The sequence below is a fragment of the Entelurus aequoreus genome, linkage group LG20 (assembly GCF_033978785.1).
Source record: "Entelurus aequoreus isolate RoL-2023_Sb linkage group LG20, RoL_Eaeq_v1.1, whole genome shotgun sequence".
Classification (NCBI taxonomy): domain Eukaryota; kingdom Metazoa; phylum Chordata; class Actinopteri; order Syngnathiformes; family Syngnathidae; genus Entelurus; species Entelurus aequoreus.
In genome coordinates, this window is record NC_084750.1 from 32,241,226 (window position 1) to 32,266,962 (window position 25,737).

The following is a 25,737-nucleotide window of genomic DNA, read 5'->3' on the forward strand; positions in this document are numbered from 1 at the left end:
GCATTGTGTGTGTGTGTGGACAGGGATAAGGTTAGGTGGGTTATATCCTGTATAACCTTAGCCGGATTAGTGTAGAGGCTGCCTCAGACCGATTTTTGCATTGTATTATTTGAAATAATAATTATAATTAATCTTTTTCAAAACAAGTTACTGCTTAAAAAAGCTCCTTCTGGTTGCATGGCGATGACCTAAAAAGGCCTTTTTAAAGAATTGATGCTTATTAAAACAATTATGTATGTACAGTACAAACCTCATTTCAATGCGTTTTCTTTATTTTCATGACTATTTACATTGTAGATTGTCACTGAAGGCATCAAAACTATGACACCTGTGAAGTGAAAACCATTTCAGGTGACTACCTCTTGAAGCTCATCGAGAGAATGCCAAGAGTGTGCAAAGCAGTAATCAGAGCAAAGGGTGGCTATTTTGAAGAAACTAGAATATAAAACATGTTTTCAGTTATTTCCCCTTTTTTTGTAAAGTACATAACTCCACGTGTGTTCATTCATAGTTTTGATGCCTTCAGTGACAATCTACACTGTAAATAGTCATGAAAAAAAAAGAAAACACATTGAATGAGAAGGTGTGTCCAAACTTTTGGCCTGTACTGTATGTATGTATGTATGTATACATATATATATATATATTAGGGGTGTAACAATTTATTTTAATGATTCGATTCGATATTTGTGGTTGCCGATACCATTCAGGGATGATCTAATTTAAAAAAAAATGATACGCTCCAAAATGATTCAGTTACTTTTGAGCAAAACAATCTAACCAGTGTGACGCAAAATAAATAGAGGATACTGGACACTGCAAGTGAAGTGTCTCATATTCCTGTTATTTCCTGTCAGGGAATCACATAAAAATTAATTAAGTATACAAACGAGCAAGTAAACAACAATTAATCGCCAATGTATTCACATCTCATTTGAATAAAGTACAACCAGCACTTTTGTTTGAATTAATAGGAAACATTTTCCTCCTCATCCCTGTTGATGGTGTTGTTCCCTTGCTTCCTAATTCCCATAGCCTCTTTGATCCATCTCTTGTATTTTTTGTTTCTGATGAAAAAATTAGGTCGGTGCGTCGTCGTAACTTTTTACGCTGTCACTTCCGCTTTGTCGCGTCTTTTGTGGTTTAAAGTAGCGTCGCGGCTTTATTAATATGTTATGTCGTTTGTAATTGTTGTGGCTTTTGCACTCGTGCTGTAGCAGGAAGTTGTTGTATTATATATCCTGATATTGTAATGCCCTGCAGTGAAAAGGGAGAGACACAGTCGGAAATACACTCTCAGATGCTTCATTAATAAGCAGTAAGAAAATCAGGGAGTCAAAGCACACGCATACATGTGATGCTGTTCGCCACAACTCACGTTGAAACACTCAATACACAGACACCCAAAATTATGAAAATTCATTCATATCCGAAATGAACGAGAATTGCGATTCGATTTTTTTGTGCACCCCTACTAATCAACGACTTAATATTCCGGTAGGGTTAATTTTCCGATTTACGCGTCTACATGACATGATTTTAACAATATTTGGAATGATAAAGGGCTTTTACCAAGGGTCCAAATCAGGTTTTTTCCATTTCGTAAAATGGCTTTTATTTGGAACTAGCAATCGAGAAAAAGTAGTTACATGACTTTTGAATACATTTTCTTTTATTTAATTTCCCAGACTCCCAAGTCATTGGTTGACTGCGTCGTCCATTTAATGTTAAAGTGTTTTGCTATTTAGTTTAACAGATCAAAAAGATACCCACAAAATGTGCTTTCTATCGGTCCTTTTGAGACTGAAATATGTTCTTCCAAACAACAACCTAATGTTAAACCTAGAGCTGCCATAGCAAATGTCTTGTTACATTCATCAGCTGGCGGATCTCTAGTGCCCACTTTGCTTTACTTGTTGGCAGACTGCTGTCTGGCCCAGCCGGCAGACTGTGATAAGAACTGAAAAGAGAGACTACCTGTAAATGTCAACGGATGTCTAGAAAAACACAAAGTTTATCAGGGGTGTGTGCCTTTTATATGGCATGTTTGTGATAGAGAAAGTTGTCTCTTTCATAGTTTCATAACGTGTGTGATAAGGGCAGTTTGGATTTACTGCTATCAATGAATCTGAGTAAATTAACTGTCGTATGTTTTGGATCCTCTTAATCTTCGTCATTCCTTGCCGCATGAAACAACAATACTCTTCAGTTAACCTTTTGTTGGTTTTATTAGATAACATAACATATCTATCAATCTAACAGTGAGGCAGCAGGGGCTCAGGAGGTAGAATGTTGGCGGTTGAAACTCCATTTATTGCTCCGGTAATTGTATTGTGATCAAATTATTTTGTGTTTTTATTTATCCTTTTCGGCCTTTTTTGTTTTATTTTTGAGTGAAAATACTTGGGAACAATGTCGCTCAGGTGGTAGAGTGGGTTGTCCAGTAACCGTAGGATATTTGGGTGGAATGCCGCGTTCTACGTCCCAGTCACAGTTCTTGGGCAAGACACTTCACAAACCTTTCATACTCATGGATGCTTCACTGATCAAGACACTGACCTTCCGACCCAGATCTGGTCGCTGTACGATGACTGCCCCACTGCCCTTTAGAAGTTTGGGCTAAATACAGAAGACAAGTTTCTCTGTACAAATAAAGATCTCTCACATTCCTCTTATGCGACTTTAACAATGTTTTTATGTAAGTATGGATGCATGTTCCTCTGGAACCCATGACATAAGATGTGGGGTTCCTCAAGGCTCAATTTTAGGTCCCATTCTTTTTCATCTTTATATGCTGCCCCTTGGAGACGTCATGAGGAGATGATACACAGTTGTACATTGCCTTGTCTCCTGATGACAGGACCAATATAAACCCTTTTTAACAGCATTGTAGACATCAAGTTATGGATGGCAGGGAATTTCCTACAGCTCAACCAAGACAAAACAGAGGTTTTAGTTATAGGCCCTGAAGACCAGAGGGAGAAACTTTCACCAAAATTACAAGATTTTGAACCAACAGTCTATAAACAATCTGTTGTTTGACTCTGAGCTGACTTTTATTCCACAAATTAAAAATATTACAAAAATAAGTTTATATCCTCTTAAGAACATAGCCAGAGTCTGCCCTTTTCTCTCTCAGGCCAACACGGAGGCGCTAATGCATGCTTTTATTTCCTGTTGTTTAGACTATTGTAATGACCTGCTCTCTGGCCTTCCCAAAAAGAATATCAGAAGTCTACAATTATTACAAAACTCAGCTGGGCGCGTACTGACGAGGACAAGAGGGCGGGAGCACATTACTCCAGTTTTAACACCGCTGCATTGGCTCCCTGTCCGCTTCAGGGTCGATTTTAGATCTGTTTTTAGTTTTTAAATGTCTTGATGGCCTTGCGCCTTCTTATCTATCCGATTTGCTCTTACCGTATCAACACTCGCGGATCCTGAGGTCTTCTGCCACTGGTCTTTTAGCTTTACCAAATACCAGAACGAAGACCCACGGTGAGGTGGCATTTAGCCACTATGGCCCTCAACTGTGGAACAGGTAGCCAGAGAGCCTCAGGACTGGAGAGAGCGTTGAAAAGACACATATTTTTAATCGGGTTTTTTTACTGATCATCTTAAACTCTTTATTTTTTTAAATATTTCGTTGTGTTGTTTTCTCTCTTAATTATTAATATCACCACTATCAGTCTCGCAATGTTATGTTTTTTTTAATTTAATGTAATATTTATATTATTTATACTTTATTTTTACATTTATTTTATCACATGTTTTATACTATTTTTAGATGGCGTTAATTTTAGTTATTCTCCAGTGTGGGCGCCTCAAAGGTGGTGCTTTTCCTCAAATCCTCAGTGCCATGTCATGTTTTGTTTTGTTATTGTCAATCGTGCTATGTGTGTGTGTGTATGTTTTCTTCTCTTCTTCTATTTTTATTTCTGGTACAGCACTTTGTGTTTTCCCCTTTGCCTTTGCATGAAAAGTGCTTTAAAACACAAGTTTGATTCGAACACATCTTCCAAGACTTTAGCTCATTGATCATGTAAAGCAGGGCTATTCAACTGGCGGCCTGTGGGCCAAATTATGCCCTGGAATGACACTAATTCAGTAAAAAAAAAAACTTGAACGAGACAAACATCTGTGCAGCAGAGCCCTAAAAAATACACTATAGCACTGTCGTATACTGTAAATCAGGGCTGTTTTGGGTGCCACATTTCCAGAATGCTAAAGAGCGTGGGGTCAGACTTTTTCCTTCACTCTTATCTTTGTTATATATTCCTGAGAACCAGCTTACTGTTTTCATTTGAGCCGGTTTATTTTGTCAGCATTACTAAATTCAGACAAAAAGATAACCCTGTTTCTACAATAGGATCGCTCTGCCGCTGTTTTAAGGACAACTGCCAAAAAGCTAGTCAAAGATCCTCTATATCAGAGTTTTTTAACCTTTTCCCAACTTTTTCACTACAGTGGGGCCAGGGGCCCACCCAGATATTAATGCAGATTTGTTTTTATGTTACAATTTTTTTCAATCGTTCAATCTAACCTGCTTACAGTTTACTACGTTGTGTTTATGATAATGATATGAAACCATTTGTAAATCACAAAGATATTTTTTTATTCAACACATCAACCTTAGACTTAGGTCAGGCTGATTAGAAAAAAAAATACCAACCAAATATACTGCATAAGAAGGGACGTATAAATAATTTACTCTTTTTTTTTTTTTTTTTTTACACACAATTATCTTGTGCCAAAATAAATACGCTAATTCAATAAGGAATATGTTCAACTAAACTGTCAATAAAATTAAAGTGCAAATGAAAATACAGCTTTACCCTTTTAGTCTTTGTTTTGCTTAATTAAAAAACTTCTCTATGACTTTTACTCCAGACTTCTTTTGTTTGATACAGAGAGAGTACGGATTACTCAGTTTCAGAGTTTGTCCCAAACATGGCGTCCTGTAGTCAGTTTCAGAATTGTTTCCAAACACGGCGTCCTGTAGTCAAGTGACGGGTTTTTGACCAATCAGAGACTGTATAGCCAGACAATCTCTTAAATGATTGGTCAATTACCATGAAGTGATTAACGTGGACCCCGACTTAAACAAGTTGAAAAACCTATTTGGGTATTACCATTTAGTGGTCAATTGTACGGAATATGTACTGTACTGTGCAATCTACTAATAAAAGTCTCAATCAATCAATCAATCAATAGCCGGACGCAGGACACCATGTTTAGAACCAACTTTAAAACCCAGTTGTCCATACTCTCTCTATAGAGGGCTCTGGTTTGATATTGTCATGACTGCCACAAGTGGTGGAAAAGTGTATTACAGGGTTAATACTGACCACAGCTCAGAACCAGATCATTTCCGTGGTTCAACAATAGGCCTTATGATTAAAACCCTGCTCCGTATGACAGCGCTCTATTGTTTTTAGAAAATCTCCTGCAAATATGTTAGTCTCTTCCAAGTTTTTTTAACTGAATAACCCTGCTCTAGATGACCTTTGACTAGCATTTTTGCAGTAGGGCCTTAAAATAGAAGAGCGCTCCTGTTGGATAGACTGGGCAATGACCTGACAAAATACATAGACAGAAATCAGTTGTCCACTGCAGATGAGGCTGGTTCTCAGAAATAATTAAAATGCGTTTGTAGTAAAGGGGTAAATCCGGTCCCCGAGTCCTTAGCTTAGGTTATTGTACACTAAAGCACCTCATGCATTTGATTAGTCACACACTTTCAGCCGTGAATGCCGATGTGGTGTCATGTTAACATGCTTAATTGCGCACGTCCCCCGTCTCTGTAGAATCAATGAATTAATGAAATACTCGCATAAATGAGTAAAACACTTTTGACTCATACATGCGCGTGTGTGGCCTCTATCTCATTAGCGTCCTTTGTCGCCACAAACTGCCGCCTGCCGTGTTTTGCTCCGATGCTCATATTATTGGCAATGCATCCTGACCTGTGGAGCGCACTGAGCAGTGAATGGGAGGGACGCTGGCAGGGGGTTGTGTTCGGAGGAGTAGAAGGCAAGTAAGGTTAAGATAAAGTTGCTTTGAACAAATTCTCTCTTTGATCAAGCGGCTTGAGGAGTGAAATGTCCTTCTTTCACAAGTCACTTGACTGAGGAGGAATGGAGATGTGCATTGTTCTGTTTCAATCGTTCGCCCCACCTTCTTCGCCGTCTTTCACTATCGAGGTATTTAGCAGTGTGAACTCCCAGCTTCTTTGTCATGGAGAGTGCCAGCGCCTCTCTTTCATGACTCTATACACATACACGTATGAACAATGACTTAAAAGTACCACTGTGCCTACACACATGTGTCCCAGAGACAAGAGATTTCTTTGTATTGTTGCATTTCTTGTGAGTCTTTTGTGTAAACAGAAGCATGTGTACTGGCCTCAGAGCTCTATGAAATTGATGTTCTCGTTGATAATCGCTTTAGAACAGTCTTGTCTAACAGATAACTGATAATCAGCCATTTTTGCATTGTACCACTCCAAACGCAGCAAGCCCCAAACAGTCATTAGTGTGGCGTAAATTGTCACCACACAATTACTCTTATTCTTTGCCCCGAACAAAAGAAGACCTCTCATTGGTCTTTGATGCCAGACCAATTGATTGTTTCCTCTAATCCAACCTCTTTCAGCCTGAGGTTTATCAGCAACATATCATTAGAGCTGACCTGTAACTGGAGCAAACAGATCACTACACAGGCAGACTAACAGACACACACACAGGGATGATATAGTGTTGTGGGTGGTCTTACTTCTGTAGCCCATTTTTAACCTCTAAGGATATGTCTACACTAAACTGGATAACCCCTTAAACGAATAATTATTTAGCCTAAGCCCCGTTTTGGCCACACTAATTCATCGTTTAAGGTTCCTCTCCTTGGATATGTTTTTACATGGGTATGTGCGCCGTCTATTTCTTGAATCTCCGGCTCTTAGCTTTGTATGGACTCATTGATCGTTTACAAACTGAGTTCGGAGAGGAAGTGACGCCAGAAAGACCGCGCCCCACACAGGAAGTAATGTCAGAAAGAACACGCCCCAGCCAGCTTCCTAATAAAGCGGTTTCGTAACTTGGAGCTAACCACTGGAAAGATAGAGGCGAGTCATTCAGACATGCCCGTGTTTCTCATTCTTCTACATGTACAGACGCTTGTGGAAGTCACACATGAATACCTTAAAGGCCTACTGAAATGAAATGTTCTTATTTAAACGGGGATAGCAGATCCATTCTATGTGTCATACTTGATCATTTGGCGATATTGCCATATTTTTGCTGAAAGGATTTAGTAGAGAACATCGACGATAAAGTTTGCAACTTTCGGTCGCTGATAAAAAAAGCCTAGCCTGTACCGGAAGTAGCGTGACGTCGCAGGTTGAAGGGCTCCTCACATATCCCCATTGTTTACACCAGCAGCGAGAGCGATTCGGACCGAGAAAGCGACGATTGCCCCATTAATTTGAGCGAGGATGAAAGATTTGTGGATGAGGAACGTGAGAGTGAAGGACTAGAGTGCAGTGCAGGACTTTATTTTTTCGCTCTGACCGTAACTTAGGTACAAGGGCTCATTGGATTCCACACTTTGTCCTTTTTCTATTGTGGATCACGGATTTGTATTTTAAACCACCTCTGATACTATATCCTCTTGAAAATGAGAGTCGAGAACGTGAAATGGACATTCACAGTGACTTTTATCTCCACGACAATACATCGGTGAAGCACTTTAGCTACGGAGCTAACGTGATAGCATCGGGCTTAACTGCAGATAGAAACAAAAGAAATAAGCCCCTGACTGGAAGGATAGACAGAAGATCAACAATACTATTAAACCCTGGACCTGTAACTACACGGTTAATGCTTTCTAGCCTGGCGAAGCTTAACAATGCTGTTGCTAACGACGCCATTGAAGCTAACTTAGCTACGGGACCTCACAGAGCTATGCTAAAAACATTAGCTACCACCTACGCCAGCCCTCATCTGCTCATCAACACCCGTGCTCACCTGCGTTCCAGCGATCGACGGCGCGACGAAGGCTTTCACCCGATCATCGATGCGGTCGGCGGCTAGTGTCGGATAGCGCGTCTGCTATCCAACTCAAAGTCCTCCTGGTTGTGTTGCTGCAGCCAGCCGCTAATACACCGATCCCACCTACAGCTTTCTTCTTTGCAGTCTCCATTGTTCATTAAACAAATTGCAAAAGATTCACCAACACAGCTGTCCAGAATACTGTGGAATTTTGCGATGAAAACAGAGCTGTTTGTATTGGGATACAATGTGTCCGAATAGTTCCGCTTCAACCATTGACGTCACGCGCAAACGTCATCATATCTAGACGTTTTAAACCGGAAGTTTCCCGGGAAATTTAAAATTGCACTTTATAAGTTAACCCGGCCGTATTGGCATGTGTTGCAATGTTAATATTTCATCATTGATATATAAACTATCAGACTGCGTGGTCGGTAGTAGTGGGTTTCAGTAGGCCTTTAAGAGAAGAAAACGCGCGATTGCAGCTATTTGGGATACAACACATCTCAGACGGCAAGAGAACTTTCAAATGTCCAGGTCAGCTGTGATTTTACTTACCGAAAAACTTTGTCCATTTGTCGAAGGAGAGACAACGAGAATGCGGGCTCCCGTGGATGTGATAAAAAAGGTATTACCTGGCCGTCGAGGGAAGACTACGAAAAATGGCGAATGCATTTGGACTGGCAAAGCAGACTATCAGTTATTGTCCGCCATGCCATGTATGTAGTGGACTCGACGTCTAGGTCCAGAGTAAATAAAGTCACCAAAAACGAATGGACAATGAAGGTGAAGGCAAAAGAGTGACTAGTGTCCTGACCAGATGTCTAGATCCCTAGATTGATGTAAAATGTTCTTTATCACATTGTTTACTTCCACATGTCCATTAACGATTTGATTAATTTATGATGTGTCAGGTGTGATTAACTACAATAGGGCCCCACAGCACACTGGATTCCAGTTAATTGAAATACCACAACACTGGATATTGTTCAGATAAGTTAAATTTAAGAACTTGCACACAAAGCAACACTGGAGGTGACTATTACATGCGCATTTTCCGCGCATGCGTACTAGGTCGTGTTGCACCGGCGGACGGAGGGGGGCGAGGGTCTTAAACGACCATTGTGTGTGTGTGGACAAGGATAAGGTTAGAGTAGAAGGGGCCTAAAACAGCACTTTCGGTAAAGAGAATCCTGCTGACGACAGATTTTACAATCAGACTTGAATAGGTGTTGCCATGGATGCAATTACAGTGGTACCTCCATTTCATTAATTCATTTCATCTATTCATTTATTTCAGGCAATGACACAGAAAAAGTAATTAATGTAGTGCAAAAGGGAATGTACAATATGTAAACGTGACGATCCAGTTTTGCCTAAAGGGAGTGGGAAGAAGATTATTTAATCCCACCCCCAGTTCTCCATTCAGTGATTAATGCATTGAGCTTCACTGTTCCTTTTTTACAAGGATTATCATACAATGTTATATCATTGTAGCATTTCTACTGGTAACACTTAATTATTACACTTTAACAATAATTTGTAGCAACTATGTTAGAAGAATGAACAATACCAACAATGGTAATGGACAATATACCAACAATGGTAAGGAAACATTGAGCACATGTTAACACTATGAGACAGAGTACAACAACAATTCAAATTAAAGACCCTCCTCTCTATATTTAACCAAACCCGATGTTTATATAACAGTTTAAATTGATGAATAATTTGGCATTGCTTGTGTTGTAAGTCCAGTTTGTTCCAGAATTTCACTCCGCATACAGACACACAAAAACGTTTACGAGTGGTTTGAGCTCTCGGCAATGGGAAATATCCAAAACCTCTGAAGTTATGAGCCCGCGTAGGTTAGGCCATAATAATTTATTAAATGCTTTATATAAGATTATTGATGTATTGTATTTAACAAGATCATCATGTTTAAGCAACTTTGATTGCATAAACAGATTATGAGTATGTTCTTGGCTTGGTTTACGAGTTTAATTGGTTTGTTGCCCTGTTCCCTATTGATATTAATTATTCTCTTTCCGGGACCCCCAAAAAACAACACAACATGAAACACGCTTTTAAATAAGAAAAAAATGAACTTCTAGATAGCGCATGTTGTATCAAAAACACAACAGAATGTACTACCCACATTTACAGTAATTCTACGAAATAATGTAATAATGTACAGCTTTTACCTTGGAGACTGGACCTCTCCTGCAAGCTGCTTCTCTATCAAACCCACCACCAGCAGCTTCTCTGTATTTTCATGGATAAAAGTTTGCCGTTGGGAAATCATTTTAACGTCCATTTGCTTCAGTAGCAGTGCTGTGCTTGTACTGCTTTGGCAAGTCTGCTATGTGCACACCCCGGTCACGTTTTTTAATTTAATTTTTTTCTTGATTTCAATTATTAGCATCCACTTTTTCTTTCAGGCAGTGTCCTTCACATTAATTTTCTTAGTTCATATGATTAGGAAAAATTAAATTGGGTCTTGCTAGCAATTAGCTAAAGCCAGTGAATAAGATACTGGAATGGGGTTGACTGTAATGTTTAATGGGAAGGCATGGCTCAGTCGGTACAGTAGCCGTCTTGTAACCAGAGGGTTACTGGTTCGATGCTGGCCTGGAGAGCTCATGTCGAGGTGTCCCTGAGCAAGACACTGAACCCCTACCTGCTTCTGATGGGTTGTGGTTAGTGCCTTGCATGGCAGCTTCTGGCATCAGTGTGTGATGATGTGTAATATAAAGTGCTTTGGGTATTATTCCAGGTATAGTACGGAACTAGCGATGGGGAGGCTCATAACCCCAATTTTTGCTGGCAACCTGGATAACAATTAGCCTCGAAAATATCAAAAAACTCTTTGGCACATGTTTTAGTTGCAATGCACGTTTTTTTCGAAGAATCATGTTTCATGCAATTTTATATTTTTTCTTGCTATCATTTTAATTCACACACTGTCTTGGGAATATATTGTTAAACATTAATAATATAAGACACAATCCAAGTCATTTAGGAAAATATTGGATTATCTGGCAGTGCAAAAATGGCATTCTCTTGTTAAATTCTAATTAAGCCAGATGGCAAGAAGCTTTTCAACACAACAGAGATATGTAGGTTGCAGCCTTTTTAGTTTGTATCCGTGTTAAGCTGCAAAACAAACATTCTGACCACTTAGATCAGTTGCCAGGACAGCAGCGCAGGGGGAAGGGCTGTGTGTGCAATTAGACATTTACCTATGCTCCTTTTGAATCACAATAAATTGTATCCTCAGGGCATTCAATCATTCGCAGCTGGACTGTTTGGTTTGCCTTCGAGGACGTTTCGCCTTTCATCTGAGTGGGCTTCATCAGTTAGTATCAAAACCGTTTTTTTTTCTCTCACTACAATAGGACGAAACCATCCTTGCCCCAAGCACACCCTCCTGGTTTTGGAGTGTAAATATTTGGGTTTTTTGGCACCAGCCTCTAGACTAGATCTGACCAATCACAGTCTAAGACTAGATTGGAGCAATGTAAGTCTGAGACTAGATCTGATCAATCTAAGTCTGAGCATGAACTGAAGAAACCTACTCAGGGATGACAATGACCTGGATGAATTCATAGACAATACATTGTAACACTAGCTGTCTGTTGGTAAGCATACACTATATTACCAAAAGTATTTGGCCACCTGCCTTGACTCACATATGAACTTTTGAAGTGCCATCCCATTCCTAAGCCATAGGGTTCAATATGATGTCGGTCCACCTTCTGCAGCTATTACATCTTCGACTCTTCTGGGAAGGCTGTCCACAAGGTTGTGGAGTGGGTTTGTATAAATGTTCGAACATTCTTCCAAAAGCGCATTGGTGAGGTCACATACTGATGTTGGTCGAGAAGGCCTGGCTCTCAGTCTCCGTTCTAATTCATCCCAAAGGTGTTCTATCGGGTTCAGGTCAAGACTCTGTGCAGGCCAGTCAAGTTCATCCACACCAGACTCTGTCATCCATGTCTTTGTGGACCTTGCTTTGTGCACTGGTGCACAGTCATGTTGGAAGAGGAAGGGGCCCACTTCCAACTGTTCCCATAAGGTTGGGAGCATAGAATTGACAGTTGACTGGAATATTTAGGAGCAAGGAAATTTCACGACTGGATTTGTTGCACAGGTGGCATCCTATGACAGTTCCACGCTGGAAATCACTCAGCGCCCATTCTTTCACAAATGTTTGTAGAAACAGCCTACATGCCTAAGTGCTTGATTTTATACACCTGTGGCCGGGCCAAGTGATTAGGACACCCAATTCTGATCATTTGGATGGGTGGCCAAATACTTTTGGCAATATATTAAGGTCAAACTACATGCAAATATTGGCAAATGACTTTGGTGTTTCAGATTTGTACTTTTGCACCTCAATAAATTACATATTTTAAGTAACGTAATGTGGCTTTGCAATGATCAAACACTATTGTATTGGCGGTGACAAACAGCCCCAAAAAATTTGCACATTAAAAAATTTCTCAATTTTGGATGTTTTTGTTTTGCAGATAGCAGAGGCAGCAAAAACCTCCTCCCAGGTCGATGACCTGTACCTGGACGATGCCGGCTCAGGAGGTTACTACCCCGAAGATGACGACGACTTTAACTCAGGCTCTGGCTCAGGTATGAATGGTGATTGCAGGAAGTGTTTACTTTAAACTAGGGCTGTCAACCTTAACACGTTAACGCATGAATGAAGATTAATCACAGTGTTTGTTTTGACTGCCGGAATGTAGCGCACATTGCTTAGGCAGTGATCTCGTCACACGCTAATGTGATGATAGAGCAGTGTGCTCTGCCACCTTCAAAACAAGCTCCGTCAGAACTTATGATCAAAACTGAGGTAATTAGTTAGTCTTCCAGCGACAAACTTTCTTATCGTCGGCAAACATCAAGTTTAAAATAGCATTTTAAATCGAAACATGAGCATGAATGCTACATGGACAGCTACAGAGGACGACAAACTATGCTGGCTGAGACTACCTGCGTTTACCACAGATAAGTTAAACAATGCCTTTTCTAAATAGACAGCAACCACATGTAAGCCACTTAACATCTGTGTAGATCGAGTACTGCCAGATGTTGTCCATGTCGCCAGCTACCGTCGTACAAACTACCTCCAAAGTAGTTTGTACAAAAAAGAAATCAGCGCTGTCATTTAAAAAGGAACATTTTGGCAGACTTTCAAAATGTGCACTTAACCCTTACTATATTTACTGTCACTAAGCTTTGAGCAAATCAATGGCTTTCAGTTCTGTAAAACATTTAAAAAACATTCCTGTGTGACATTCTGATTACAAAATTGCATTTGTATCCAAATATTGAGATATTTTCTCAATCAAATTTGATTTGTGCAAGCAAATAATAACCTGTGATTAATCTGATTAAAAAAGATGAATCACTCGACAGCCCTACTTAAAACCCATCTTCTGCGTCACTTAGGTAGGTTTTTCAACTGCATAATACCACAAACATGTAAATAGTGTGCTACATAATCAGAGAGCTCTATGCCCCACACTAGGAAAGTGTCCTTTTGTGATGTTATAAATGGTAAATGGGTTATACTTGTATAACGCTTTTCTACCTTCAAGGTACTCAAAGCGCTTTGACACTATTTCCACATTCACCCATTCACACACACATTCACACACTGATGGCGGGAGCTGCCGTGCATGGCCCTAACCACGACCTATCAGGAGCAAGGGTGAAGTGTCTTGCTCAAGGACACAACGAGGTTGGTAGAAGGTGGGGATCGAACAAGGAACGCTCAGGTGACTGGCACGGCCACTCTCCCATGCGCCACGCCGTCCCCGTAGTTAAATATATTTTAAAAAGGTAAATAAATGCAAGTTTGGTACAGCATGTTTTTAACTGATAGTAAACTTAAACTTAACTGATAGTGTCCAGGGAAAATATGCATACTTTACAGCAGGGGTCATCAACCTGATCGACTTGTCGATCTTTGACACCTTTCGGGTGTATCGTGGAAATATTCAGAAAAATAAATGATAATCAGTTTTTTGTTTTTTTTTAAACATTTGTTTATTGGTTTTCAGACACATTGTTGTCAAACATACATCAAATATGCTGTTTCCCCCCCAACAAGTGAAATAGAAATAATAATAAATAAATAAGAACAATTTATACAAAAAATACAGTAAGAAACCACAGACAGCTGCATTCCTGAATGGGCTTAGAGCAGACTTTGGAAAAATCTGGCCAGCCGGATGTTCTACATAATTTTTTTAGACCTTTAACATCAAAACTTTTGCCGCCATTATGATGTGCAGTGCTGTTTTTAAATAACCTTAAGTCTTGAACTTTAGAAAGTACTTCAATGGTTGGAATCTGCGCTTTTGGTGTTATACGAGTTATTACGGTAATCTACGTCACAGCAGCTCGGACGAGGAACAAAGCAGAGTGGGCGGGGTTTGTCACCAGAGCAGCCAGCTCGAAGCGCATGTGTCAGAAACTGATGCGGAAGCAGATTTATACGTGATAATATATCATATTTATTACACTTTGCATTCATCTTTTGCTGTTTTTTAAATTTCTGTTGTGTTTTGCTTGATTGTAAACGATACACAACTATTGAGGAGCTGGTCTGAGAAGTAAAAGAGTTAGTGTTGTTAAAGGCCTACTGAAACCCACTACTACCGACCACGCAGTCTGATAGTTTATATATCAATGATGAAATCTTAACATTATAACACATGCCAATACGGCCGGGTTAACTTATAAAGTGACATTTTAAATTTGCTGCTAAACTTCCGGTTCGAAACGCCTCTGAGGATGACGTATGCGCGTGACGTAGCCCGGGGAACAGAGGTATGCCTTCCCCATTGAATACAGTACAAAAAAGCTCTGTTTTCATTTCATAATTCCACAGTATTCTGGACATCTGTGTTCGTGAATCTGTTGCAATTATGTTCATTGCATTATGGAGAAAGAAGCTGAGCAAGCAAAGAAGAAAGTTGTCGGTGCGAAACGGACGTATTTTTCGAACGAAGTCAGCAACAACAGTACACAGCCGGTGCGTCTTTGTTTACATTCCCGAAAGATGCAGTCAAGATGGAAAAACTCGGATATCAGAGACTCTAACCAGGAGGACTTTTGACTTCGATACACAGACGCCTGTAGAGAACTGGGACAACACAGACTCTTACCAGGATTACTTTGATTTGGATGACAAAGACGCAGACGTGCTACCGTGAGTATGCAGCTTTGGCTTCTAAACATTTGATCGCTTGACCGTATGTGCGCAACTTTTTTTTTGCGTATGTACGTAACTTTTTAAAAATATATAAGCTTTATGAACCTTGGGTTAGGTGAACGGTCTTTTGGGGTGAGTGATTGTGTGTGTTGATCAGGTGTTTGTATTATATTGGCGTGTTCTATGGAGCTAGGAGCTACCATAGGAGCTAGGAGTTAGCATAACAAAGACGTAGGTGTTTTTATGCAGGATTAATTTGTGTCATATTAAATATAAGCCTGGTTGTGTTGTGGCTAATAGAGTAAATATATGTCTTGTGTTTATTTACTGTTTTAGTCATTCCCAGCTGAATACCAGGTACCGTGAGTATGCAGCCTTGGCTGCTAAACATTTGATAGCTTGACCGTATGTGCGCGTCACGTACGTAACTTTTTAAAAATATATAAGCTTTATGAACATTGGGTTAGGTGAACTGTCTTTTGGGCTGAGTGATTGTGTGTGTTGATCAGGTGTTTGAATTGTATTGGCGTGTTCTATGGAGCTAGGAGCTAGCAGAGGAGCTAGGAGCTAGCATAACAAACACGTAGGTGTTTTTATGCAGGATTAATTTGTGGCATATTAAATATAAGCCTGGTTGTGTTGTGGCTAATAGAGTATATATATGTCTTGTGTTTATATACTGTTGTAGTCATTCCCAGCTGAATATCAGGTACCGTGAGTATGCAGCCTTGGCTGCTAAACATTTGATAGCTTGACCATATGTGCGCGTCACGTACGTAACTTTTTAAAAATATATAAGCTTTATGAACCTTGGGTTAGGTGAACGGTCTTTTGGGCTGAGTGATTGTGTGTGTTGATCAGGTGTTTGAATTGTATTGGCGTGTTCTATGGAGCTAGGAGCTAGCAGAGGAGCTAGGAGCTAGCATAACAAACACGTAGGTGTTTTTATGCAGGATTAATTTGTGGCATATTAAATATAAGCCTGGTTGTGTTGTGGCTAATAGAGTATATATGTCTTGTGTTTATTTACTGTTGTAGTCATTCCCAGCTGAATATCAGGTACCGTGAGTATGCAGCCTTGGCTGCTAAACATTTGATAGCTTGACCGTATGTGCGCGTCACGTACGTAACTTTTTAAAAATATATAAGCTTTATGAACCTTGGGTTAGGTGAACGGTCTTTTGGGCTGAGTGATTGTGTGTGTTGATCAGGTGTTTGAATTGTATTGGCGCGTTCTATGGAGCTAGGAGCTAGCAGAGGAGCTAGGAGCTAGCATAACAAACACGTAGGTGTTTTTATGCAGGATTAATTTGTGGCATATTAAATATAAGCCTGGTTGTGTTGTGGCTAATAGAGTAGATATATGTCTTGTGTTTATTTACTGTTGTAGTCATTCCCAGCTGAATATCGGGTCACCCCCGGCTCTCACAGCATCTTCCCTATCTGAATAGCTTCAACTCCCCACTAGTCCTTCACTTGCACTTTACTCATCCACAAATCTTTCATCCTCGCTCAAATTAATGGGGAAATTGTCGCTTTCTCGGTCCGAATCTCTCTCACTTCATGCGGCCATCATTGTAAACAATAGGGAACTTTGCGTATATGTTCAATTGACTACGTCACGCTACTTCCGGTAGGGGCAAGCCTTTTTTTTTATCAGATACCAAAAGTTGCGATCTTTATCGTCGTTGTTCTATACTAAATCCTTTCAGCAAAAATATGGCAATATCGCGAAATGATCAAGTATGACACATAGAATAGATCTGCTATCCCCGTTTAAATAAAAAAAATTCATTTCAGTAGGCCTTTAATATTCAGTGTTTTATTGTTCATAGTTAATGTTGTAAATCCCATTTTCTTTATTTTAATGTACATTTTGAGTGTCTCATTCAGTAAAAAACTGTTACATTCCATTCCGTTTTTTTGAGGTGGTCTGTCATAAAAATGAAACCAACAATAAATGTGTAAATATCACCTAGACATTGCCTCGGTTTAAGGCCAAGAGCAGAGATCTTTGGCTTCAAAAGGTTGGTGACCACTGTTGTACACAATGTGACATGACTTTTTTAAGTGGGTCTTACTCACTTTTTAATCATCGGTCTAAAAGAGCTGAATCGCTGCAAGGAATAAATTAAATTGAATGAATGAAAAGGTAAAAGAAGAAAGGTTTCACATCAATAGATTATCCACAACTACCGACTTATTATTCCTCCTTGGCACTTCAAGAAATTCAGAAACACTGTGAAAACATTAAGAATGAAGAAAGAATGAGGTTAAATTGAACATGTTTTACCTATAATAGGACAGGATATATTATATGTATCACACATTGTGGGACATTCCACAGTCGCAGTGTAAAATGTAAACAGGATACAGTGTAGATAAGACAAAAACACAAGTACCGTATTATTCGGACTGAAAGGCGCACTAAAATCCTTTAATTTTCTCAAAACTTGATAATGTACAGAATAAGTTTGGTTGTGCTTACCGACCTCATATTTTATTTGGTACATGGTGAAATGATAAGTGTGACCAGTAGACGGCAGTCACACATAAGAGATATGTGTAGACTGCAATATGACTCAAGTAAACAACACCAAAATGCTATATGTTTCATCGAAAATATAGAACATTAGACACGGCGCTCAACAATCTATCAAAATGTTTTAGTACTGTGCTTCAACATACAAGTATTATTATGGTGTGTTTATAAGGTAAGACACATCAGCGTTTTGTTTCGCAATATTATGCTAAAGAAACTTTTCTTACCTTCTGGTACCTGCTGATCTGTATTTGGGATCTGCATAAGTCCTGAAAATTTGCGTGTGTCTGCCTTTGTAGACCATTTTTGACAAAATAATAGAATGGAAAATGACACAATATGTCAGCAGCTAAATTAGGAGCCTTAGTTTGCTTACTTTCTAATAAAAGAAACGTTCTCTCGTATGTTCACTATTTTATTTACGGACAAAATTGCAATAAGAAACATATGTTTAATGTAACGTAAAAATGTTTGTTAAAATAAAGCCAATAATGCCATTTTTTGTGGTCCTCTTTATTTACAAAAGTATCGAGAAGTATCAAAGTACATTTTGGTACCGGTACCCTATTTTGCTATATACACATCTTGTTCTGCGGATGTAACAGCTTTGCTCAAGGAGCTACTCGGGTCCTCCACAGTGTCATGCATGTGGCGAAAGGCATTGCTCATTACGGCCGTCAGTTCAGCCAACATCATTCTGACAGTGGTGTCCAATGGGCAGCCTATAACAGATTCAGCTCGACAATGACAAAGACCTCCGCAGAAGTGTTTCACAAAAGGTTTAGGAAGGGTTAAACCATTTACTAATTGTCTTCATTTTTCTCGCCCTTTCCCCTCAGGTGGGGCTGAAGAGGTGGCTGAGGAAACCGTGACTGTCAGTATGGTTTATATCGCACCCAAAGCAGCGGAACCCACCAAGGACTCCACCAAAGATTTCACACCCAGAGTAGAGACAGCTACGGTCAGGGAAAAGGCCAGAGAGAGCACACCGAAGAAACCAACCAGAACAGAGGTGAGACCCACAAAAACAATAAAAAAGGGAAATAAGTTCATAACACAAAATTCTACCTTCCAGTAGCCATACTGTTGTTGTGTGACTAAGAGTGCACTCATACCAGGCAATCTCTACCATACTCAAGCACGCAGATTTTGATTGTTTGACGAGTGATAATTCTCCATCAGCTTTTGATAATATGTACATTTCGTGTTGTTTTTATGACTGGGGACACATTTTCTGGGCACACATAACTATGCTGAAATAATATGGATCCCCTTTAACTTCATGGATGGTTAATGAAATGAGTCCAAATTTACAAGTTTTGTTGTAGATGATGCTACATATGTACAGAAAAACACATGACGTTAGTACATCAGTTGAAGAAAATTAGTAAATCACATTAATAACAGGCTGTAATATGATTTTGATAATATTAAATATGCATCTTTTGATAGATTGAACATTAACACCGATGGAAGCATTTTAAAATTCTTCCAGACTTAATTCCGCCTATTTGACTGATGAACATTATCACATAATTTATTCAGAAAGTAGACATAACGAAAATGTAGGATAGAATACTATTAACCGCAACATTTAGGTGTAAAAAAAACATTATCATTTGTATATTTTCAGAATGTGCTTGTTCTTAAACAAGAAAACAATCTGAAGTTGTCTTTATTTTTTAGTTAACATGCCATGATTTTACCATGTTGCCCCTGAACTAAAATGAGCTTCACAGTATACATGACTCTTTCAGCAGAAACCACTGTGGCAAAATGAGAATAACCTGGCCAAAGGAAAAGTGCAAAACATTTGTCTCACAACACAGACATTAACAAACTCCATCTTTACATGAACAAAAATCATGCCAGGACTGGAACCCTATGTAACTTTCATACCGGTGTGTAACTATGTACCAGGGGTTGACGAATTAGCAGAAAACAGGCGAAAATATTATGTTTTAAGAGCTCACTAAACAATCTACCACTTGGATCTCTGACTGCTTGCCAACATGCACTTCGGAGCAAACGTCATAGCAAATGTCCCACAAACTACAAAATGCTAGTCCTCTTCCTTCTTGATCTTCTACGCACAATAATTCTGTTGAGAAAATGTTGACTTTGATTGCACAAAATACGAAATCCAAAACCAGTGAAGTTGGCACGTTGTATAAATCTTAAATAAAAACAGAATACAATGATTTGCAAATCCTTTTCAACTTATATTGAATTGAATAGACTGCAAAGACAAGATATGTAACGTTGGAAATGGTAAACTTTGTTCTTTTTTGCAAATATTAGCTAATTTGGAATTTGATGCCTGCAACATGTTTCAAAAAAGCTGGCACAAGTGGCAAGAAAGACTGACAAATTTGAGGAATGCTCATCAAACACTTATTTGGAACATCTCACAGGTGAGCAGGCTAAATAACAGGTGGGTGTAATGATTGGGTATAAAAGCAGCTTCCATAAAATGCTCAGTCATTCACAAACAAGGATGGTGCGAGGGTCACCACTTTGTGAACAAATGCATGAGTAAATTGTCGAACAATTTAAGAACAACATTTCTCAACGAGCTATTGCAAGGAATTTAGGGATTTCACCATCTAAGTTCCGTAATATCATCAAAAGGTTCAGAGAATCTGGAGAAATCACTGCACGTAAACGGCAATGCCCTTGACCTTCGATCCCTCAGGCGGTACTGCATCAAAAACCGACAGCACTGTGTAAAGGATATCACCACATGGGCTCAGGAACACTTCAGAAAACCACTGTCAGTAACTATAGTTTGTCGCTACATCTGTAAGTACAAGTTAAAACTCTACTATGCAAATGATCAACAACACCCAGAAACACAGCCGGTTTCGCTCGGCCCGAGCTCATCTAAAATGGACTGACGCAAAGTGTAAAAGTGTTCTATGGTCTGACGAGTCCACATTTCAAATTGTTTTTGGAAACTGTGGACGCCGTGTCCTCTGGACCAAAGAGAAAAAGAACCATCCAGATTGTTATAGGTGCCAATTTCAAAAGCAAGCATCTTAGTGCCCAAGACATGGGTAACTTACACATCTGTGAAGGCACCATTAATGCTGAAAGGTACATACAAGTTTTGGAGCAACATTTGTTGCCATCCAAGCAACGTCTTGTTCATGCTTATTTCAGCAAGACAATGCCAAGCCACATTCTGCACGTTTTACAACAGCGTGGCTTCGTAATAAAAGACTAGACTGGCCTGACTGTAGTCCAAACCTGTCTCCCATTGAAAATGTGTGGCGCATTATGAAGCGTAAAATACGACAACGGAGACCCCGGACTGTTGAACAACTTAAGCTGTACATCAAGCAAGAATGGGAAATAATTCTTCAAAAATTGGTCTCCTCAGTTCCCAAACGTTTACTGAGTGTTGTTAAAAGGAAAGGCCATGTAACACAGTGGTAAAAATGCCCCTGTGCCAACGTTTTTGCAATGTGTTGCTGCCATTAAATTCTAAATGAATGATTATCTGCAAAAAAAAAAAAGTTTCACAGTTCAAACATTAAATTTTTTGTCTTTGCAGTCTATTCGATTTAAAGTAAGTTGAAAAGGATTTGCAAATCATTGTATTCTGTTTTTATTTAGGATTAACACAACTTGCCAACTTCACTGGTTTTGGGTTTTGTACATCTTATGTATTCGTGAAAACACTGGTGGCCTCCGTGGCATTAATAGGGTTCATTGCAAAAACCATTCTGACTAAGGGTGGCAGCGTATAATCAAAAGTAGCAATAATTGAATTATACATGTAAAAATGTGTACATGTAAAAACGACACCACTTTAACTTTTAAACAAAAAACACATCGAAGATGCATAATAAAACAGTCAACAACGTTCGGCAACGGCACAGCAGTGGAGATCGTAAGCAGCACTAAGTTCCTGGAGGTGCAACTGACAATATGACCTGGTCACTCCCTACACACGGGAGCTCTTGTAAAAAGAGCTCAGCAGCGCATGCACCTTTTGCGTAGGATGAAGAGAGCACAGCTCCCTCCCCCCGTTCTCACCAGATTCTACAGAGGCACTATAGAGAGCCTTCTGACCAACTGCATCTCTGTCTGGACTGGAGCCTGCAATGCCTCAGACTGGAAGTCTCTGCAGAGAGTGGTGAGGACGGCAGAAAAGATCATCAGGACTCCTCTTCCTCCTATCCAGGAGATCGCAAAAAGCAGCTGCCTGACCAGGGCTCAGAAAATCGGCAGAGACTCCTCCCACCCCCACCAAGGACAGTTTTCACTGCTGGACTCTAGAAAGTGGTTCCGCAGCCTCCGTAGCATAACCTCCAGGTTCTGTAACAGCTTCTTCCCTCAGGCCATCAGACTCATCAAAATAGTTCCCTCAATTCCCCCCTAAAAAACGGATTAACTCACTGGAATATAAAGACAATACAACATACATAAACGTGGATGCATATGAAAAAGTGCAATATATGTATCTGTAAAGTAATCTATTTATTTATATCTGCACCTTATTGCTCTTTTATCCTGCACTACAACGAGCTAATGCAACACAATTTTGTTCTTATCTGTACCGTAAAGTTCAAATTGTAATGACAATATTAAAGCTGCAAGCAGCGATGGACGGGACCGACTTTGAGGGCTCATAAAATCCAAACCGAAGCAGTAATTAAAACTCTTTCATCAACTTTTAATCAGAAGGGTTCAATCTCTCTCCTGTGCTAATTTGAAGCCGACACGACAAACGCGCTCAGAGGAGATAATGTTTGAAAAAAGGTGAATGTTTTTACACAACTATTGTTTTAAAGGGGGAATTGCAAAGTTCCTGTTGATTTTTGCTGGGGGTTGTCAGTGAAATATAGGTCTAAGTGAGACCTACATAGAGGTTTTTGTTTCATGTCTTTACGACATTCCTACTGGGAGTTACAGGCAGTTTTGTCTGTGTTTTCTTCCTAGGGGGCGCTAGAGCGCAATTTGGAGTTTTGGGGTTTGGTTTTTTGATTAGATTGCAATTTTCGCCAGTCCTGATGTGTGTGTCCAATTTGGTGGGCTTTGAAGCATGTTAAGGGGGTCAAATTACAGCTCAAAGAGGCGGCGGTATAATAATAAAACGCTATAAATTTAATAGGGTCCTCTGTCCCAAAAGGACTCGGCCCCTAAAAAGGAAGTCTAAGTCTAAGTCTAACAAGGCATTCTAGGAAATACCTGCTTCTTAGACACATCCTCAGACTTCTTCCAGATTCAGCGGAAGACCACCGGAAATTGCACTTGTCCACCTCTTGGATTCTGATGTTTTTGTCTGCGTATGAAATATCGCAGCTTTTGCTCTTATGTTTAAACGATGACGAGAAGATGGTCGATCGACAACCACTAACAATTAAAATGAGCAACCAAGTAATCCCATTTTCACCCGCGATCTACAGTCTGCTTTAAATGTCCCCTTGTGCGATTGCATTTTGACACCCCCTGGTGGAGTGCAATGGATGCTGGGCGTACCTGAGTGAGCCCTAAAATGGAGTCCGAAGTTAATGAGCTGAAAACAGTAAATCCATGTGTTTAACACCAATAAAGTCGGAACATCATTCCCTCCATCAGCAAGCAACACAGTTCCCATGGTAACAATGTTCACTCACACCCACACGTAGCTCATATTTAATTATTTGTTGTCAGTCAATGCAGTTGAATGTAAGCGCTTTAAATGAAAGAAAAGGTTCTGTGGATTTAATGGGGACATGTTAGCGTTGTCAATAGTGCTTTTGGAAGTTGTGCCTGATAACCAATCTCTGGCACATCCTGTAACCTGGTACTGTGCTGCATGTCGCTCGTGTGCCACGCTCTTAATACACGACAGTAGATCCTACATCTGTTTGGGATTAGTTGTCAAGGCTTCACTAAATTGAGGCCTACCTGCTGTCTCTGACACAAAAGTATGGGATAACCCTAAGTCCGACCTGGACTCGTTCCAGATGCAACTCTTCCTCTTGCCTACTTCGGAAGGTGCTCAAATCTGTTCAAGCATCACAGCCGGCCGTTGAAGGTTGAACTTTCCTGGATTCAATGTTTGAGGGGCGTTAATGGACAGTGCGGTAGATCTCAGTACCCAGCATGTATCCTCCAAACTAAATAAACGTGCAATGTTAAACTCTCAAGGCAATTCTGTTAATTGTAGAAATATCCTGGTCATGGGATTGGATCATGGGCCGATATTTGCCTTTTAAAACTGATCGGCTACCGGCTGATGAGCTTTACGCCATCTGTGTCGCAGTGTTTACATTAAAGATGAAAGATTCCTTCGAAAGGCATACACCCTCAGGGAGACACAATTGGATTTCCATATTCTTTGTTACACACATGAAGGATTCTTACCTGAACTCTAACTCAAATATGAGAGGAAGCTGCAGCGAACGCGTTGTCCATCCACAGTGCGAAGCCACTTCTAATGTACTATATATTATATATATATATATATATATATATATATATATATATATATATATATATATATATATATATATATATATATATATATATATATATATATATATACAGTGTTGGGTTAGTTACTGAAAACCAGTAACAAGTTACAATTACTAGTTACTTAATTTCAAAAGTAACTCAGTTACTAACTCAGTTACTTACACCAAAAAGTAATGGGTTACCGTGAAAAGTAACTATTTAGTTACTTCTTTTTTTCTTTTTTTTTGTTTTAAAGCTCCCATTAATGGCCTTTTAGCCTTCATTACAATACTGTTATTGCACTGGAGAATAATACAATCTGTTGATCAACTTGACATGCATTTTTATTTTCCTTTTAACATAATTAATGAAAAACAGTGCAACATAAAAAAGCATTTCTCCTTTCTTTAAACTTGGACCAATGACCATTAATAAAAAACAACTGAAAGTGCAACGTAAGAAGGCACATCATCTTCCTTGAAACATAGATAGTGAAATAAAGCCTGACATCTGGAGTGATGCTGCTGTCTTCCACACTTGGAGTCATGGATTGTAGAATCCTTGTTTTCAGTGGCAGGATCATTGACACAGATGGTGAAGTTTCAGTGCTCAGTAGAGATGTAACAGTTTTGAGGGGTTTAAGCACCTGGAGGACCTCCTCTGCCACTCTCACATCATCATCAGACAGGGTGATGATGTCTTTGACATTTGTCTTCAAGGTGTTGTGGGTCAATGCAGAGTATATAGCTGTCTGCTGCTCCAACATATCATAAGTGGAGTTTCACCTCGTTGGGACATCATGTATGAGCTTTATGAGTAGGCAGCTTTAGCATTTCTTGCTTTGTCTTAAGCACATGAGCAGCTGTTGTGCTTGCGTGGAAGTAGGAAACCTCCTTCCTGATCCTCCCAAGGAGGCGCTCCATCCTATTGACTGAGATGTGATGCCAAATTCACTACATGTGCAAAGCCCCTATCTGTGGTCCCAGTCCTACCTCATTCACTGCATTTATGTGATTTTTGGCATTATCACGTGTGACTGGGATATCTTTATCTTCCATTCCTCCACTGCTTGTGTCAGTACCTGCGCAAGGTGACTCTCGTAGAGGGGGCGTGTCTGCTCATCTCCCAGTCTGCTGTGATGAAGTGAGCGCTTATCGTCACATAGTTCCCCTGGACGTCCACCAGTCTGTCATGAGCGCAACAGATGATGCTCGGGATAGTTCATCCACAACTTTTTTCTTCTCCTGCTCATAAATATCTGGCACAATCTTATCGCTGAAGTGGGTGCGCGACGGTATGTCGTAACGTGGCTCAAGCACGTTCAGCATGTGTTTAAAACCCTCGTCTTGCACAACGGAGTCTGCACCTATAAACACACCGATTAAATGGCGCGGGGCGTTCAAGCTCTTCCGTTACTCCGCTCGCCATGACCACGCTGTGTGGACTGAATGTGCGAACAACTTTTT

General features: G+C 39.8%; 1 protein-coding gene across 1 annotated transcript in view; it reads left to right on the forward strand.

Moving 5' to 3' along the window:
* Positions 1-25,737, forward strand: part of sdc2 (syndecan 2) — a 130,091-nt gene that overhangs the window by 81,926 nt on the left and 22,428 nt on the right. The window contains exons 2-3 of the mRNA XM_062029974.1: positions 12,578-12,692; positions 18,664-18,836. Of these exons, the coding sequence (XP_061885958.1) occupies positions 12,578-12,692; positions 18,664-18,836 (288 nt within the window). The remainder of the gene's footprint in view (positions 1-12,577; positions 12,693-18,663; positions 18,837-25,737) is intronic.